The 18,197-nt window shown below is 36.9% G+C and overlaps 1 protein-coding gene across 1 annotated transcript; it reads left to right on the top strand.

Annotated features, from left to right (window-relative positions):
• Positions 1 to 8,384: 8,384 nt before the first annotated feature.
• Positions 8,385 to 16,915, top strand: LOC131859204 (uncharacterized). Its single transcript, XM_059212774.1, has 2 exons — positions 8,385 to 8,732; positions 16,658 to 16,915. The coding sequence occupies exons 1-2, from the start codon at positions 8,385 to 8,387 to the stop codon at positions 16,913 to 16,915; spliced, it is 606 nt and encodes a 201-aa protein (XP_059068757.1).
• Positions 16,916 to 18,197: the final 1,282 nt, after the last annotated feature.

Consider the following 18,197-nt stretch of genomic DNA (forward strand, 5'->3'; position numbering starts at 1 on the left):
ATAATAGGAACTTGAATGTTATTTGAAATGATCATAAGAAATATGCCAGTCATTATTGCTTGTTACTTTTATGATACCTAGATCAATATATTATCATATTTTAATTTGAAAAGCTTGACATTCATTAGTAGAATGGCCATGGATTTGATGATACTTTCAAAAACTAGAATTTTTAAGATGTTGTCTATGTTTCTTTCTTTGTCTAGGCCAAAGAAGAGAAATTAAGTTGGCATGGAGAATGTTAGGCAAAACATTATCTTGTAGTGATACTATATTGGAATGAGAAGACATGGACTTACTAGACAATGGGGGAGGGGATGTTAAAATATCTACAAGAGAGTGTTTGTACATAGGTGGAATTGGATTGAAGTTTAAAGAGGTCTAATCAACATCTAGACATGTGTTAGGACAAAAATTTTGCGTATCAAATTTAGGTGTCTTGGATTTGCTACAAAAAGAATGTGTGAAATCTACTGACCCCCAATCATCCTCTAAGAGTTCCTTTTTAGGAACATATTTAGTAGGAGATAACGTCTTTGTCTGAATTGGAAAGAATATTGTGGGAACTAAAAAAGTATATTGTGATTCAATTTGTATATTCTTGTCGGCTTCCAAGGTAAACTCTTCGTTAGTATATGTCTAAGGCACTGCATGATAATCAATTTGATGATTTAGTCAACCTTTAATAAGTTTTGGTTGAGGTTGGGAGACATCTTGATGAAGGCGAATAACGACCTTAGGCTTCTCAACAACATGAATGACATTTATTTTATCTTGGTTAGGTTCTTTATTTTTGGGAGAGAGAGCATTGGAAACATTATAATTATGGGAAATGGTATCATCCTCTTTCTCTAAGGTGTCTTTATGATTAAGACAAACTCTATTAAAGGGACCATCATATACCATTAATGCTTCATCTCTAGGGGGGAGGTCATTGGAATGAAAAGAAGGTATGGTATCACTAGGAAAGGTAGCTACAATATCATCCCTTTGCACTAAATAATACTTATGGGGGAGGTACATTTTAGGAGAACGATGAACATCATTCTCCATAAGAGGCTAAATTTGAATTTGAAATATTGAATGCAAACATTTGTGATGCAGGAGCATCCTCGGTTCTTAGCAATCTTGCATCAACCAAAAACATTTTCCTTTTTGTTTGCAATTTCAATTTTCTTTATGTGTTTCTTGATTTTGGCTCACCAGATCCTGCGGAGTTGGATTCTACTAGAAGACTTGATCACCTTTCTTGTTTCTTGACTGCATCGCATTTGGATCATTTTCCAGCAAGATATCGCTATCGGTTTCCTTGATGGTTTCCTGTTACTAGTTGGCTATTCTTGTTACCGGTTGCTTGGACCTATTTTGGTAATCTACTGAAACCCCGTTCGAAGCTTGCAGAGCCTTGGGAATTGGCATGTGGCTGACCTTTTCCCACGATCTACGTTTCATCCTTTGGATTTTGTGGAGGAATCTCTTGCCCGAGGCCAACCTTGTTATTTTACACATTAGGTCTTGTTCTACGGGTTTTGATCCCTTTTGGGCCGACTGGATCCTTTGGATTGATATATATAATTGTAATTGCACATTATAATGTAATCAATCAGAGAATCAAGTAGCTAGATTGTGCATAGAAGATATATCTCAAGATTCAAGGTCCCAGTTGTGACCTATTATGTATGTTCTACCAGGCCTGTGAGCTGGTATGTTGTAACCCGGTTGTTACCAGTTGGTTGTAATCAATATTAATGAAATAAATCAATTTTTTCTGCATTGCCTCCATCATATCTTTGTGTTTTCGTTGTGTTTACTCTTGTTGACCAGTCCGGATTGATCTCTTTGAGGTACCTCCTCACCGGTGACTGCTTCAAGTGGTATCGAAGTGAAGTTTCATTCTGGAGGTTGTGTGTCCTAAAATTTTTGTTGTAGGGTGGTGGATTGTGGAATCGACTTGCAGCTGCAAAGGACTAGTATGAACGATGGCATGAAGAGGATCTAGGAATGGTGGAGTGTGTGGGAATGTAGACCCTGCAATGATGGAGATGTTGCGAGGTATGTAATCCCGGTTGGAAGCCGTGGAGACAGCCCAAAGAAGAGGCCGACATATCAAAGATGTGAGTGAAGATGAAGGAGAAGAAGCCCTGACAGAACAAGCAAACCTACCGGTGGTTGATCCAGATGAGGAAAGATTTTTGAGGGTTTTGAGTAGGGTGAATACTAAACCTCATTTAACCCCATCAAAATATGATGGCAAGTTAGATTTAGATGAATTGTATCTCAAAGATGGAGAAGTATTTTGATTTTGAAAACACTGCAGAAGAGAGGAAGGTGAAATATGCATGTACCCGGTTGAAAGGTCATGCATCTCTTTGGTGGGAGCATTTCCAAGTTGATAGATAGAGAAGAGGTAAAGAGAAGATTAAGACATAGGATCAGATGATTGTTAAGTTGAAATCAAAGTTTATGCTAGCTGATTATCAAGTGAATCTGTTCTGAAAGTTGCAAAATTTGAGACAAAAGGAATCTAGTGTGAAGGAGTACACCGAAGCATTTTACAAGTTGAATATCAAATCTGGACATGTTGATGATGAAGTTGAATAAGTTGCAAGATATTTGAATGGATTGCATATATCTATACAAGATGAACTCAGTTTGATCAAATTGGAGAGTGTTGAAGAGGCTTACTAGTATGCCCTAAAGGCAGAAGAGAAGTTAAACAAAAGACATGCGAAGAGGTAGAGAGGCAGAGGTGGAAGATTTACAGTAGGAAGATTTCAAGGAAAAAGAGGATATACCAAAGGAAGAGGAACCAATACAGATCAAAACAAGGACAAGGAAGTCAACAAAGAAGGTAATTCATACAAAAAGGATGATAGAAATTTATACCAGAGGAGAGAACTGAATGGTTACCGAAATGACAATTTTGGAAGACAAGATAAGAGAACATTTAGAGGAACCTGCTTTAAGTTTGGAGGAGAAGGACATCGTGAATTTGAGTGTAAGAAGATAGAAAATATCGGAAGAGTAGCATTAGTGGAAGAAAACCCCACTGGATCATACAATAAACCAAAAGATGGAGAATTGTTGGTGATGAGGAGAGCTTTGTGTCATACCGGAGGAGATGAAGAGCCCTTACAGAGGAAGAATTTGTTCAAGATCAGATGTAAAGTATCTGAGAAGTGTTGTAAAGTTGTTATTGATAGTGGTAGTTCAGATAATCTTGTTTTAGAAGAAATGATGAATAAGTTGAAATTGGAGAGATTGTAACACCCTAACCCTTACCAAATAGCATGGATTTAGGACGAACATAAGTTGTTAGTAAGTGAACAATGTTTGGTGAAATTGAAAATTGGGAATTATCATGATGAAGTCTTCTATGATATTATGCCAATGGATATTTATCATCTTTTGCTGGGTAGACCTTGGCAGTTTGACAGACAGGCAGTGCATGATGGGAGGAAGAATACATACACTATTGTGGCCAATGGGATGAAGCAAACCTTGTTGCCTTTGGAGGAACCTTTGAAGAATGAAGTTTGTATGAATACTAGAATTTGTTTGGTAGATGGAAGGAAATTCATGGATGGATTGAGACATGAGAATGTGCATTTTGCCTTAACTCCTAAGAAGATTGAGAAACCGGAACTGAAAGGAGAACACCTGAAAGAGAAAAGATTTGTCGACATAATATGAAGACATCATTTCAGATAATGTACCTGATGGATTTCCACCTGTGAGAAGTATTATTAATTGCATGGACTTGGTTTCTGAAGCTAGTTTGCCTAACAAAGCTGCACACCGGTTGACACCAATAGAGAATGAAGAATTGAATAGACAAGTGCAGGAGTTGTTGAAGAAAGGTTTGATCAGGGAAAGTCTGAGTCCTTGTGCTAGATCAAGGAAATACCGATTTCCTTTGCCTCGGATGGATAACATAATGAACTACTTGAGTGGAGCAAAATACTTTACAAAGATAGATTTGATGAATGAGGTATTGAAGAAATTCTTGGGTAAGTTTGTTATTGTGTATTTGGATGACATTCTGATTTTCAGTAAGACGAAAGAGGAGCATTTGTTGCAGTTAAGACAAGTTTTGCAAAGGTTGAGAGAAGAAAAGTTGTTGATCAATATTAAGAAGTGTATTTTCATGAAGGATGAGTTAGTCTATTTGGGATTTGTGATATCTGAGGATGGTTTGAAGATGGACCCTGAGAAAGTGAAAGCAATTGCTGAATGGCCTAGACCAGAAATCATTGGAGAGGTAAGATCATTTCATGGATTGGCTAGTTTTTACTGGAAGTTTATCAAAAAAATTAGTTTAGTTTGTAACCCTAAGACTAAGACCATGAGAGGAGATCAGAAGGAATTCAAGTAAACCACCAGAGAAAACAAAATTTTTGAACTGTTGAAGCAGAGAGTGATTGAGCAACCTATGTTGGCTTTACAGGATTTCAACAAAGTATTTCAAGTGGATTGTGATGCAAGTGGAACAGTAATAGGAGAAGTCTTGAACCGGGAAGGGAGAGTAGTAGCCTATTTCAATGAGAAATTGAATGATACCTGGAGGAGATATTCCGTGTATGATCAAGAGTTTTATGCCATAGTTCAAGCCTTGAAGAAATGAAGATATTACTTGTTGCCTGAGGAGTTTGTGTTGTATACAGATCATCAAGATTTGCATTATTTGAATAGTTGGAGTAATTTGAATAAGAGACATATGAGATGGGTAGAATTCTTGCAAAGTTACACCTTTGTGTTGAAACATAGAAGTGGGAAATTGAAAAAAATTATTGATGCATTGAGTAGGAGAAGAAATTTGCTGATAGAGGTGAGAGTGATAGTATTAGGATTTGAATATTTGAAGACTGTGTATGATGAAGACCCGGATTTTGCAAAACCTTGGAAATAATGCAGAGAACTGGTTATGGTAGATAGAAGCAAGTGGTTGGATTACTTCATTCAACATGGGATGTTATTCAGAGGAGTTCAGTTGTGCATACCTAAGAGTTCTATGAGGGAGAATCTAATAAAGGATAAACACAGTGGAGGTTTAGCTGGATATTTTGGCATTGACAAATCAATAGCATTGGTGAGTGAGCAGTACTTTTGGCCCCAGATTCATAAGGATGTTAAGAGATATGTGCAGAGTTGTAGAGTTTGTCAAGTTGCAAAGGGTAGTAGTGAAAATGTGGGATTGTATAAACTTTTGACAGTACCGGTAAGACCTTGGGAGGATATAAGGATGAACTTTGTACTTGGATTACATAAAACACCAACAGGGAATGATTCTATATTTGTGGTAGTGGATAGATTCTCGAAGATGGAGACATATTTGAATTTTAGTTCTACATTTCATCCATAGACTGATGGATAGACATAAGTAGTTAATCGGAGTTTGGGAAACTTGTTGAGATGTTTAGTGGGAGATAAACCGTAAGTTGGGATTTGATCCTTGCACAAACAAAGTTTGCCTACAATAATTCAGTGAATAGGAATACCAGAAGAACACTTTTTGAGATTGTTACCGGAGTGCATCCTAAAGGTATATCAGAATTGAGAGACATTAGCAGTGAAGACCAGAGAAGTTTAGAAGCAGAAGATTTTGTAGATCACATGGCAGTATTACATATTTAGGTTAAGCAACATTTTGAAGACATGAACAACAAATATAAGGAGAAGGCAGATGAGAAGATGATACATAAGGAATTTGAAGTTGGCGATGAAGTGATAGTGTATTTGAGAAAAGAGAGATTCTCGGTTGGAACTTATAACAAGTTGCAGATGAAGAAGTTTGGACCTTGCAAGATTTTGAGGAAGTTCAGTTTTGGAAATGCATATGAAGTAGAGTTACTAGATAGTCTGAGTATTTCACCTGTGTTTAACATTGCAGATCTTCATGAGTATCATGAACAAAAATTCAGTAAGGACAATATTGTAGACTTGGAGAAATAGTTACCCCGAGAAGAACCAGATTATATTGAAGAGATTTTGGATAGTAGGATTGGGCGTAGTACCTGGAGTAGTCAGTATAAGGAGTATCTTGTGAAGTGGAAGGACAAACCAATTGAAGATTCATCTTGGATTTCTCAAGCAGAGGTAGACCGCCTTGGTTTTCCTCTGACCCTGATAAAGTGAGAGGCTCACCTTTTCAATAACCCTAGATGTTTGATGCAGGAGCATCCCTGATTCTTAGCAATCTTGCATCAACCAAAAACATTTTCCTTTCTATTTTGCTTTTTGTTTGCAGTTTCAGTTTTCTTTCTGCGTGTCCCGATTTTGGCTCACCGGATCCTGTGGAGCTGGATTCTACTTGAAGACTTGATCATATTTCTTGTTTCCTGACCACATCACATTTGGATCATTTTTCAATAAGTTGTCGCTATCGGTTTCCTTGACGATTTTCTATTACCAGTCGGTAGTTCTTGTGACTAGTTGCCTGGAACTATTTTGGTGATCTACCGGAAACCCTTCTGAAGCTTGCAGAGCCTTGGGCATTGATTCTAATATTCCTTAGCATGTGGCCAACCTTTTCCCACGATGTGCATTTCATCCTTTGGATTTTTTGGAGGAATCTCTTGGCAGAGGCCAACCTTGTTATTTTACATGTTAGGTCTTGTTCTTCGGGTTTTGATCCCTTTTGGGCCGACTAGATCCTTTGGATTGATATATATAATTATAATTGCGTATTAGAAGGTAATCAATCAGAGAATCAAGTAGCTAGACTGTGAGTAGAAGATAGATCTCAAGATTCAAGGTCCCGGTTGTGACCTATTATGTATGTTCTACCAGGCCTATGAGCCGGTATGCTGTAACTTGGTTGTTACTGCACTAATATATTTGGCCTCAAATTCTGATGGAGGTTCCCAATGGACAAGGCATTTTGTGATCAAATTTGATTTTTTATTTTTTTAAATGCCCGATAACGTAGAAATATTGACGACGTTTTCAGATGAAGCTCGTGTTACTCGAAATTCCGACGACCACAGACATTATTAAAAGAAGAAGAAGTGCAAGTTCATTTGAAAACCATGCACGACGGATTGAATTAACAATTCCTTTGCCTCTGCCAATTCCTTTATTTCTTTGCCTCTCTGCAAATCGGGTTTGACGTTTCCTTCTCCCTTTAACTCTCGACTTCCTAATTAACAACAACATATTTATATCAACCATCTTATTATCTTTTTCTGGTCTGGTTTAAAATTGGGTTGTCTAGCAGGTGATATTGAAGGGTTGAGTAGCTAGTTTGGAGGGTATCAAACTATTGGAGATGGCAAAATTCTTGTAGAATATCGCATGTCTGTAAATTCCTGTGGACTTGCAGGTTGTGTGTTTGAATCATGTAAAGTTGGTTGCAGACAAGTTCATTTCAGAGTGCGTGTCTCATAAATTTGAGCTTGTCATCCTATCGGTATGTTCTCATTTATCTATTTTTCTTTACTTTCCTAATGCTGTAGTTCCTAGTTATTGAAAAGTCTTCCAATTATCACTTATGTTAGATAAAGGCTAAAAGTATTGTATAAAAATTAAAAAACAAGTAAACCATATTTACTATACCAAAATCGAGACATAAGCAACAGTGATGTCCAGATATTTATCTAAGTGGTGTTACAAAATAGACTTCAACTTCCGAGTTTTGTCAAATCCACAGAAAAAGCTTTTAGAATCAAATAAGGTGATAAGCATTTGAATCTTCCATAGTTCAATTTGGCACCAGTTGTAGAGTGTGTTGGGATTCAATCTAACAATTGGAATTTTTGCTTGAATGCCCCCTTGTGCATATAGCCTTATTTTGCCCATCATATATAATAAATTTGAGAAATCTTTAAATGGATCTCCCTCGGTAAAATGTGTCTAGGTGTTGTTCCTCTTCATTCCACCTGCTATTATCATATGTTGAAAGTTGCAAAAGCCCAAAAAATTTCTCTGTCCAGAAAAGTTTTAGTTATTTTTCTCACTTTATTATGGAGTTTCTAACTTTTTGTTGACTACTGGAATTATTCTAATTGTCTAATATCCAGTTCCAACTGTCAGTCCGACGTGGAAGCTCTACTAAATATATTGGGTTTTTCTTCTCTTCATCTATTTTTATTTCCTCCTTTTATGGGTTTTTAAAGAACAACTAGAATTTTGTCTCTTTGTCCAAATATTCCATTCTCTTCTACCCCTAATAACCTATTTGAGGTTGTAGAATGAAGATATATCTTTAATTCAAGATAGGTTTCAAGGTCAACCATGGATTATAAAGAAAGTCCTAATGGTTTTTGTCAAAATTGTCATAAAACCCTTGTTGACAGGGTTGCAGCAAAAGAATTGATTATAACTCTTAATGTAACAACTTAAGTTTCTTAATTGTAGTTTTTATCCACGAGAAACTCTAGTTGTGAATGGAGGGAATAGCGCAGTTGGAGGGAAATTTGAATTCTGCGAATGGAGGGAACAACACGGTTGGTTCCTCTGGTTCTACTGCCTCTACAACTCAAGGACAACTTGTCTCTTTGGTATCTATGGTAGATGATGAGGATGGTCAAAAGGATGGGGACCCACGACATCATGACTCTCTTCCTGACTTTAAAAATACTGAAGATTCTTCAAAGTTGGGTCCTGAGAACTTGAACGCTGAGTTGGAAAAGACGACTGAAGTCAAGGTTCTCAAACCCTGGAACAATTTATTTGCAAACAAGCCCACTGGTAAATCAACCTTTCCCTCTATGGAAGATATTTCTGATAGAAAGGTAGGTAGATTAGCTATTGCACTACTAGATGTGGTCATAGCCCACAATATTTCTCTAATGGATTTTTCTCTAGTGGGGAAATTTGTCAGTCCCAGACCTAATATTGAAGTTGTTAGGTCTTTTGTGAAGAGAAAATGGAGGTTGAAAGGACAGGTTGATGTCTTAGCCCTATCAGGGGTTTCTTTGCCTTTTCCTTCTCCCATGGTGAAGATTTGGAAATGGCTTTGAGTGGAGGACCCTGGATGCTTGGAAAATCTTCTTTATCCTTAAGAAAATGGTCTCCAAAAATGGACCTCAATGATTCCTTTTTTGAATCTGCTCCAGTCTGGGTGTGGTTTCCTGGTTTACCGCTTGAATTTTGGTTGGAGGATGTGTTCTCAGGCATTGCTAATTCCTTCGGGGAGCTTGTGGCTATAGACTCTATGAAAAAAGCACGAAAGAGACTGGTGTATGTGAGGATATGTGTTAACATCTCATAGGACATGGACCTTCCTAGCTCTATTGAAATAAATTCCAAGCTAGGTAAGTGGGAACAAGTTATAGAGTTTGAATCCCTCCCTTTTGTGTGATTTTCTTGTAAGAAAGTTGGACATTGGGCAAAGGCTTGTCCTAGTAACCCAAAGAATGATCAGAAGCACAATAATCATGTCAAATAGATCTGGAAAGAGAAGATGAACAAAAATGAGGAGGGTAGATCAGAAGGAGGAATTGGACTTCCTAGTAACTCAAAAGATATAAAAAATGATGAAAGGAAAGCTAGTCCTTCCAAGGATACTCCTCAGAAGGAAGTCAGAAAGGATGAAGAGAATGTATTTGAAGTTAAAACAATCAATGGATTTGAAGCTTTACAGATTCAAGAGGAAGAAAATATAATTATAGAAGAAATTCTTGAAGATGGTGAGATTAGCGACATAACTAAATCACAATATGAGTCTCCAAAAGATACAGAACATGAAAATAATAAAGTGTGTTCAAAGGACTTTGAAGGTCTAGATGTTATCATTGAAAAAAAGACCCAGTTCAGATCGCCCCAGGTTAACCTTAACTCTCTATTCCAGAGTTTTGGAACTAATTCGCCCACCTCTTCTCAGAGAAAAAGAGAACCTTGGAATAGTAAGTAGTCTGCATATAAAGATGAAGAAGATGAGGAGATAATGTTGGCATTAGAGGGAGATTGTTGGCATTACAATAATTTTGTTGGTATGAGGATATTGAGAAGGTTGTTGGAGATTATTGATAAAGGATGATTACTGTCTTAATATTGTTATTTTGTCATTGATGTCAAGCAATTGATTTTCTAATTCAGTATGATGTTGCCATATCTTAAAGAGTATGTTTTGATGAGTTTAAAGATGTTGGTAAGTGACACACAAAGAATGTGAAAATAAAGGGGAGTAATAAGTTATTCAATGGGAAACTATTACCGAGTTAGACAGTGATGAGATTATGATGTTTTGATTGTTTTGATATCCTATATATGTGTATTCGAAGACTGAACAAGAAGGAGAAAAGATTTCATGCAATAGAATGAGTAAAGGTTTGATACTATTCTATTTTACCCAGCAAGGAGCTATTCGGTAAACACCAAGTTTATCAGTCACTGAGTAGAAGTAACCAAGAAGAGAATATCTACTGAGTAAAGTTAAGTATTAACTGAGTATCAATCGAGCAGTAACAGAATGCATTAAATGAGTGAATACATTAGTAAATGAAGGATGCCAATGAGCTGGAGATTTATAGAAGATTGGTATGTCGTGCAAGAAGTTTGTTAAGGATCTACAACAATGAAAATTCAAGAGTTAGATCTACAACATAGATTGAATGGTTATAACATAGCACAAGTACCAAGGAAGGTATACAAGTTTCAAGGCAAGATAAAACTTTTTTCAGTTCGAAGGATACAATGAACCTAGTCAGGTTTGAAGAACTGATGACTAAGATTAATAATGAGAAATGTGATTAAGGAGATTAAGTGGTTAGGAATTGCTTATAAATAAGGAAAAGTTGAAGAACAAAGTATGCGAGCAAATGGAAGCACAGTGATGCTATAGAAGTGATAACTGAGTACAGAAGATTGAAAATCTATTTGAAGAACAAATTGAGAAGCCCAACAAGGAGAAAGATAAGTCTTATGACAAGATTATCTTGAGCACATAGAATCTGCTTTAGCATTTCAAATGTGAAGTTGCAGATATATTTCATTACTATTATTTATTTTTGTAAGTGACAGGAAATCTCTTAACCGAGTGGACCTAACAGTCTTATTTGTAAATCCTCTAGGAAGGTAACATTCTGAATGAGTGTTTGAAATCCTTTGACAGGGTCACTTCTAACAAAGTGCAAGATCCGAATAGATCTGAGGGAAATCCCTTAACTGGGTCACATCTAGCAATGTGTATGTAATCTTTAATAGGATTTGCTTTTAACCGAGCATACTCTAGAAGAGTATATTTTCTTGTGGGTCTGAAATCCCATAGTGGTTTTTCCCTATTTGGGTTTCCATGTTAAATCTGGTGTCAAATGTGATTTAATGTTTTATGTTTATCTGTTTATGAGTTTGAATGATTTACAATCAAAGTTGTATATCAAGCAAGTGCTACCGAGGTTAAATATGATTAGAGTATTGATTATTGAGGTTATCTGATTCACCCCCCCTCTCATCTAACTAACAGACAATAGGAGTGGGAAAAAAGAAAAGAAAAAATCAGGTTGTTCTAATGGGGTTAAAACTAGAACCAAGTCTAAGGTAGATATTGGTCTTTCCAAATCCCCATAGGGATGTAAAACTATGAAGTGGCATGGGGACTAGGAGAGCAAACAAAATATAGCTAATGGAAGGTAGCAAACCATTCAAGAATCCTGCTCCCAGGTTTCCAAATGAAGGTAATCTCCTGGAACATACGAGGCCTAAATGGTCTCCATAAATAGGATGTGCTCAGGAATTTTATTAGAGATCATAAACTGGACATTATCCTAGTTCAGGAAACTAAAATGAGTAAGAAAAAAGTTAAAAAATTAAAATTCTTTAAACAGGGGGGTGTTTGCCGTAGCAGTTCTAATGGAGCGTCTGGTGGGGTTGCCATATTTTGGAATAAGAAAACTATTGATGGAGATCTGATTGATGAAGATGGTAACATCATTTCTATGAGAGTGAAATGCATTACTGAAGGATAGGAATGGGTGCTCACCAAATTTTATGCTCCGAGCTCTTAAGCTGCTAGGAGTAAGTTTTGGGACAAAATCCAGCAGAAAAGAGGGATTATCTCCCATGATAGTTGGCTTTTGATGGGAGATTTCAACACCCCTCTACAGGAGATTGAAAAATTTGGAGGAACCCAAGCTCAACTAGATAGGAGGACCGATCTTATGGACTTCATCAATGCCAATGCTCTCATTGATGTTGACCTTTCTGGAGCCTCCTACACTTGGTCTAATCGAAGGGATGGAGGAGATCTTATTCAGGTAAGGCTAGATAGATCCCTTAACACTCCTGACTGGGTCCTTAAGTATAGATGTTCTCTGTCTGTTATTGACAGAATAGGATCAGACCATTATCCTATTTCTTTTGTTGCTGATGCTATTAAGGGCAAACATTGCTTTCCATTCCGGTTTGAAAAAATGTGGATCTCACACCCTTCTTTGGAAGCTTCCATAGCCAAACAGTGGAATATAACTGTGGATGGTTCTTCCATGTTCAAAGTTGCTAAAAAAGTAAGAAATATCAAAGACAATATTAAGATTTGGAATAAAAAGGTTTTTGGAGATATTTTTGAATCCAAGAGGAAGCTTAAGGAAGAATTAGAATAGATTCAAAACTCTATTCAAGAATATGGTTATAAGAAGTTCCCCAAGGCTAAAGAAGATGAGGTTCTAGCCAAATTACACAGTACTATTTCAAGAGAAGAAATTTACTGGAGGCAGAAATCTAGGGCTATTGGTTAGAATACGGTGATAGAAATACTAAATTCTTTCATATGACATCAATGAAGCATAAAGCAGCAAGCAAAATTTTTGGATTAATTGTTGATGACAAAATTCTTGTCAAAGATGATGACATAGGTGATAAAGTTGTAAGGTTCTTCTCTAACCTCCTGACGGGTAGCAAGGAAATTGACATTGTTAAGCAACAAGATCTGGTTGATAATATTCCTAATATTATTGGACCTAATCAGAATAAGATATTATCTGCCATCCCCTCAGTTGATGAAATTAAAAGAGTTGTTTTCTCCTTTCAAGGGGATAAGGCACCGGGCCTGGATGGCTTCCCCATGTTTTTCTTTCAGGAGTATTGGCACATTGTTGGGGTTGATACGACCAATGTTGTCAAAGAATTCTTTGGATCTAGAAGAATTCTTAAAGAAATCAACTCTACTTTCATTTCTCTAATTCCTAAGGTGCCTGGAGCTGATTCTATGGGTAAGTTTAGGCCAATAATCTATGTAATTATTTTTACAAGATAATTTCAAAAGTCTTGACTTCTAGATTGTTGGCTATTCTTCCCCTTGTTATCTCTGAGGAGCAAAAAGGATTTGTCCCAGGCAGGCATATTTTGGACTCTATAATTCTTGTGCATGAGAATATCCACTCTCTTAATGCTGCAAACAAAGAGGGATTTCTCATCAAGCTGGATTTGGAAAAAGCCTATAATAGGGTTGAATGGCAGGTTCTTTTTAGGATTATGGAGGCCTTTGGATTTGATGAGAAGATTATTAAAATCACTAGAGAGTTGATATCTACACCAAATTTTTCTATTCTTATTAATGGATCTCCATCCAGATTTTTTAAATCCTCAAGAGGTCTCAGGCAAGGAGATCCTATCTCGCCTATTCTTTTCACTATTTTGGCGAAATGTTTGAGCAGATTGATACAAAAGTTGAAAGAGAATAGGACCATCAAAGGGTTGCAACCCTCTTCTGCACACATCAATAGTTTGTTGATGAGACAATATTGTTGGAATATTCTTTTGTTAGCGAAGCTTTTGCCTTTAAAGGTGCTCTCAGATCTTATTCCCTTGCTACTGGACAATAAGTTAATTGGGAGAAATATGCTATTTACTTCATCAAGACCCCCTTGTTGAGGCAGTAGAAGATTGCTAACATAATTGGTTGTAAGGTTGAGATGGTCCCCTCTACTTATTTGGGTCTCCCTCTTGGTTTGGCTCCTCCAAACTCTTTCTAAAATTATTTAATTGATAAGTTCAACAAAAAATTGGCTGGTTGGAAAGGCTATATGTTATCACAGGTTGGTAAGTGTCAGCTTCTTCAAGCCACTCTTTAGAATTTGCCTGTTTATGCTCTTAGTTTGTTTAGTATACCGGTCAAATTTGCAGAAGCTTTAAAAAGAATTCAGAAAATATTTCTTTGGTTTGGTGTGGAAGATAAGAAAATGATTGCTTTGGTTGCCTGGGATAAAGTCTGTTGTCCTAAAAGAAATGGGGGGTTAGGTATTAAATCTCTTAAACCTTTCAACAAAGCTTTGTTAGCCAAACAAATTTGGAGGGCATATGGTATTAAGAGATATTGGAGTAGGGTGTGGTTTGACAAATACATTCATAATCAACCCATTCATTCCCTTCTCTATTATGAAGATATCCCTGCTGGATCTTTTATATAAAATAGTATGATAAAATCTATTAAAGTTGCTAAAGCTGGAGCTGGATGGGTCCTTGGCAAAGGTAACAAAATCAGATTTTGGGAGGATGCCTGGATCAAAGATGAGCCTCTTTTAATCAGGATTGCAACCATTTCATCGAAGACTATAAAGGGAGGTTTGGTTCTGTGGTCTATAATTATTGGGAGGAGAATAAATAGGTTAGACTTGATGTGGTTTATGTTGGATTTTCTTCGCTCCAACATGATTTGCTGTCTTTTTCTATCACCAAAGATTCTGATGGTGTCTTCTTATGGAAGAGTAATTCTAGGGGTAATTTTACTGTTGCCTCTGCTTATTAAAAAATACCTACTCAGGTCTGCAACCCAATATGGACTAAAGTTTGGAATAGATTCCTCATTCCTAAAGTTAATATGTTTTTTTTGGCTTGCAACTCACAACAATATACTTACCTTTGATAACTTGGTTCAAAGAGGATTCATGATTCCTAATAGGTGTGAGTTATGTCAGAAAGAGGCCGAGTCTATGGATCATTTGTTCATTCACTGTTCTTTTACCTGGGAGATCTGGGGTAAAGTGTGGACACAATGGAAAGTTGATTGGGTTATGCAGAATAGTTTTAAGGAAGTCCTTTGGCACTAGACTTTCCCTACCAAGCTTCCCATGATTAAGACCCTCTGGTCCTTTGTCCTTCCTATGACTTGTTGGCATATTTGGAAGGAGAGAAACAATAGAATTTTAAGGGAGACTAAGTGTTCTTCTCAAGTGGTTTTTGAAAAGATTTGTAGGGCTATTAAAGAAAATATCAATACCATTCACAAAAGTAACAAGCAGTGTAGTTATATTGACATGACTGATAATGAGAAAATCATTCTAACTGAATGGAATTTGATACACAAGGTTTGGAAGTATGATATGAAGAGTAGAAGAGATAATGTTGTGTGGAAGTTCCCTCCTCATGATGTGGTTAAGGTGAACTTTGATGGTGCAACTAAAGGAAATCCAGGGAATATTGGAGGGGAGGGGTCATCAGAAACTCTTATGGCTTTTGTGTTGCTGCGATTGCCTCTCCCTTTGGAGTTCAAAACAACCATGTGGTAGAAGCTTTGGCAATGTTAAAATGTCTTCAGCTTGTTCGAAGATTTAATTTTAAAAGAATTTGGCTAGAGGGGGACTCCCTTAATATAATTTAGGCTATTAAAGGTATTAGTTCCCCTTCTTGGAATATCCAAAATATCATTGATAATTCAAAAAAATTGTTAGACGCCTATGATAGTGTGATCATTACCCATACCTTTAGGGAAGGTAACAGGGTAGCCAATTTCTTAGCCAATGAGGGGGCCATTTTAGCGGAGGATGCTAATTATATTGGAGTCATCATGTAAGAAGGGAGTCAGAGCAATTATTTTATGACAAAATCCATGGTACATATTAATTTCATTATTACCTTTCTGGGTTCAGACTTCAATGATAGATTTTGGAGTGAGGCGGATTGTCAGATGATTACCTATCTCAGGCGTCACAATAATGAGTATTGGTGTGAAGGGCCTTATCATATTAAGTACTAGGTTAATTTGCATGTTTTAAAAGGCTACTTGAAAAACAAGAAAATCACCTTGGTTTTCGATTCTAGAGTCTCTGTTCTTCAACATTTGGTCAGTTTGCGCTCCTTTGAGGGTTTTGACTTGAACAACTATCACATTATGGGAGGAAATATCAACCGTAACAAGCCTACCAGCTGTGATAGCTGGAAGGGTGAAAGGAAAATTTGGAGAAGGTTGCATAGATATGGCTTCACTGATTATATGGAGAAATTGCATGGGAGCAAGAAGTTCATTTCCCGTGGTTTTGCCAAGGGCTGGAAAAATAACAAAGTTACACTGTTTGGTTAGACCTGGAAAGTGGATGAAGATTTGGTGGCTGAGGTGACTGGTTTGTAGAAGAATGGCATTAAGTTTTACAGAGACCGCAAGTTCTCAGTGGAAGCCATCAAGAATTTCCCCAAAAATGAAGAAGAAAGGGCTCGACTCACCAAAAAGGATAATGCTTCCTATTATCTCCCTAACCAGGTAAAATATTTCTTACAAAAAATGTTGAAAGTATTAATGGAGTATCTTTTGATTGATGATAGGTTTTCGAAAGTCTACAATTACCACTTTGTTATCCTTAACCACTTTCACCATGGCTCTAAGATATCTCTGCCCCTCTACTTGGCCTCTTCCCTTAATGATAGTTTGGCTAACCATGCTATGAAACCTAATTCCTACCCCATTGCTCACCAAGGCCTTATTTTCTTAATATATGAGCATCTTAAGGGTAAAGATAAGGCTAATAAGGATGATTTCTTTGTGGAGAATGCCCATATTTCTGAGGATTATGACAGCTCTGACTCTGATGAGGATTCCTCTAATCTTCCTCCTAAAAAGAAATCAAGGGTTAGTGAAAAAGCTAAAGAAAACATTGAAGAGAATGTTGGTTCTGAGAAGGAGCAAGAGAAGGAGGTGGAAGAAGAGGCGGAGAATGAGCAGGAGAAGGAGGTCGAGGGTGAGGAAGGGGACAAAGTTAATGAGTAGAGAGAAGAGGATGTTGAGGAGTCAGAGGCGAAGGATAATCTCTATGTTTCAGACAACAGGGATGATTCTCAACATAACATGGAGGAGGGAAATCCTAGGTTTGAGGATTCTGTCTCGGATATGGAGAATGTGGATTCCATCCTGAATGCTGCTAGAAACAACACTTTGGAAATGTTCAATTTTTAGAAGTGGGTGGTTGAAAACATCACTAGCATTCAGGAAAAACAAAGAAAGCTGGATTTTAAAATTAAAAAATTGGTAAAGGATATCAACATTAAAGGTAAAGAGGATAATGCGGAGATACTAGTGCTGTAGAGGATGAAAAAGAAATTCTGGATTGGCCAGAAAGTGAGATTATAAAGGGAGATTTGAAGCACCTGGAGGATGTGGTGAGGACTCTCAAAGAAAAGGGTGAGTCTGATAATGATCTGATAAATAATTGGATTCAAAAAACTGAGGAGAGGAAATTCATGAAGCATAGTTTGGCCGTGTTGAAGGCGTCCTCTCAAAACATGAATGCGCTGGTTGCTTGCCTCGAGAAGGATAGGCAGAATAAAGGCACTGCGATTATTGATGACGAGCCGACTTCTAGTTCTGTTCAACACTCCTCCAGATGTAGAACTAGGCAAAATGCAAGTGAGTCAGAGCTGAAGACCAAAGGCAATCAACAGATGCAGGAAAATAAAGACCTGAAGAGGCAACAAATGTGATGATGACGCTGGTCAAGGATGCAGAAGAGACTATAAAGATTTTCACCTAAAATGTAATCTTGTTTTAAGTGTGCCAGTCTCTCACTAGCCTTTTGCTATTCTTTACATTGGTTGTTGTCTTTTGTGTTGTTCTTTTGCAACCTTACTCTCTTTGTTATGTCTTCTCTAGTTTCTCTATTGCTTTTCTTTTTGATATGTAAGCGGGTTTCGGGTCCCTTAAAACCTAATTTTTCTTAATAAAAAACAACTTAAGTTTCTTCATATTTTGGATTATAATAATCAATCCAATTCTCTTTCATATGAAGTTGGTTTCATGTTGATTGGTTGTATAAATTATAAGAAATATTATGCCCTAGCAGGCTAACTATGGAATGAGCCTAAATGCCATTGACTCAAAACCACATTATGAATGATAAAACCTTAAAATTATCAAATTAAAACCTTAATAAATTATGAATGACTTGATTGACTTCTTCGTAAATTCATCATTCCTAAGTTGACTCTATTAGATGACACAATAAAAAGGTTTCTCTTTTTTTAAAACTCAAATATTTTTCATCAACTTGCCAAAA

This window comes from Cryptomeria japonica, chromosome 10 (genome assembly GCF_030272615.1).
Source record: "Cryptomeria japonica chromosome 10, Sugi_1.0, whole genome shotgun sequence".
Taxonomy (NCBI): Eukaryota; Viridiplantae; Streptophyta; class Pinopsida; order Cupressales; family Cupressaceae; genus Cryptomeria; species Cryptomeria japonica.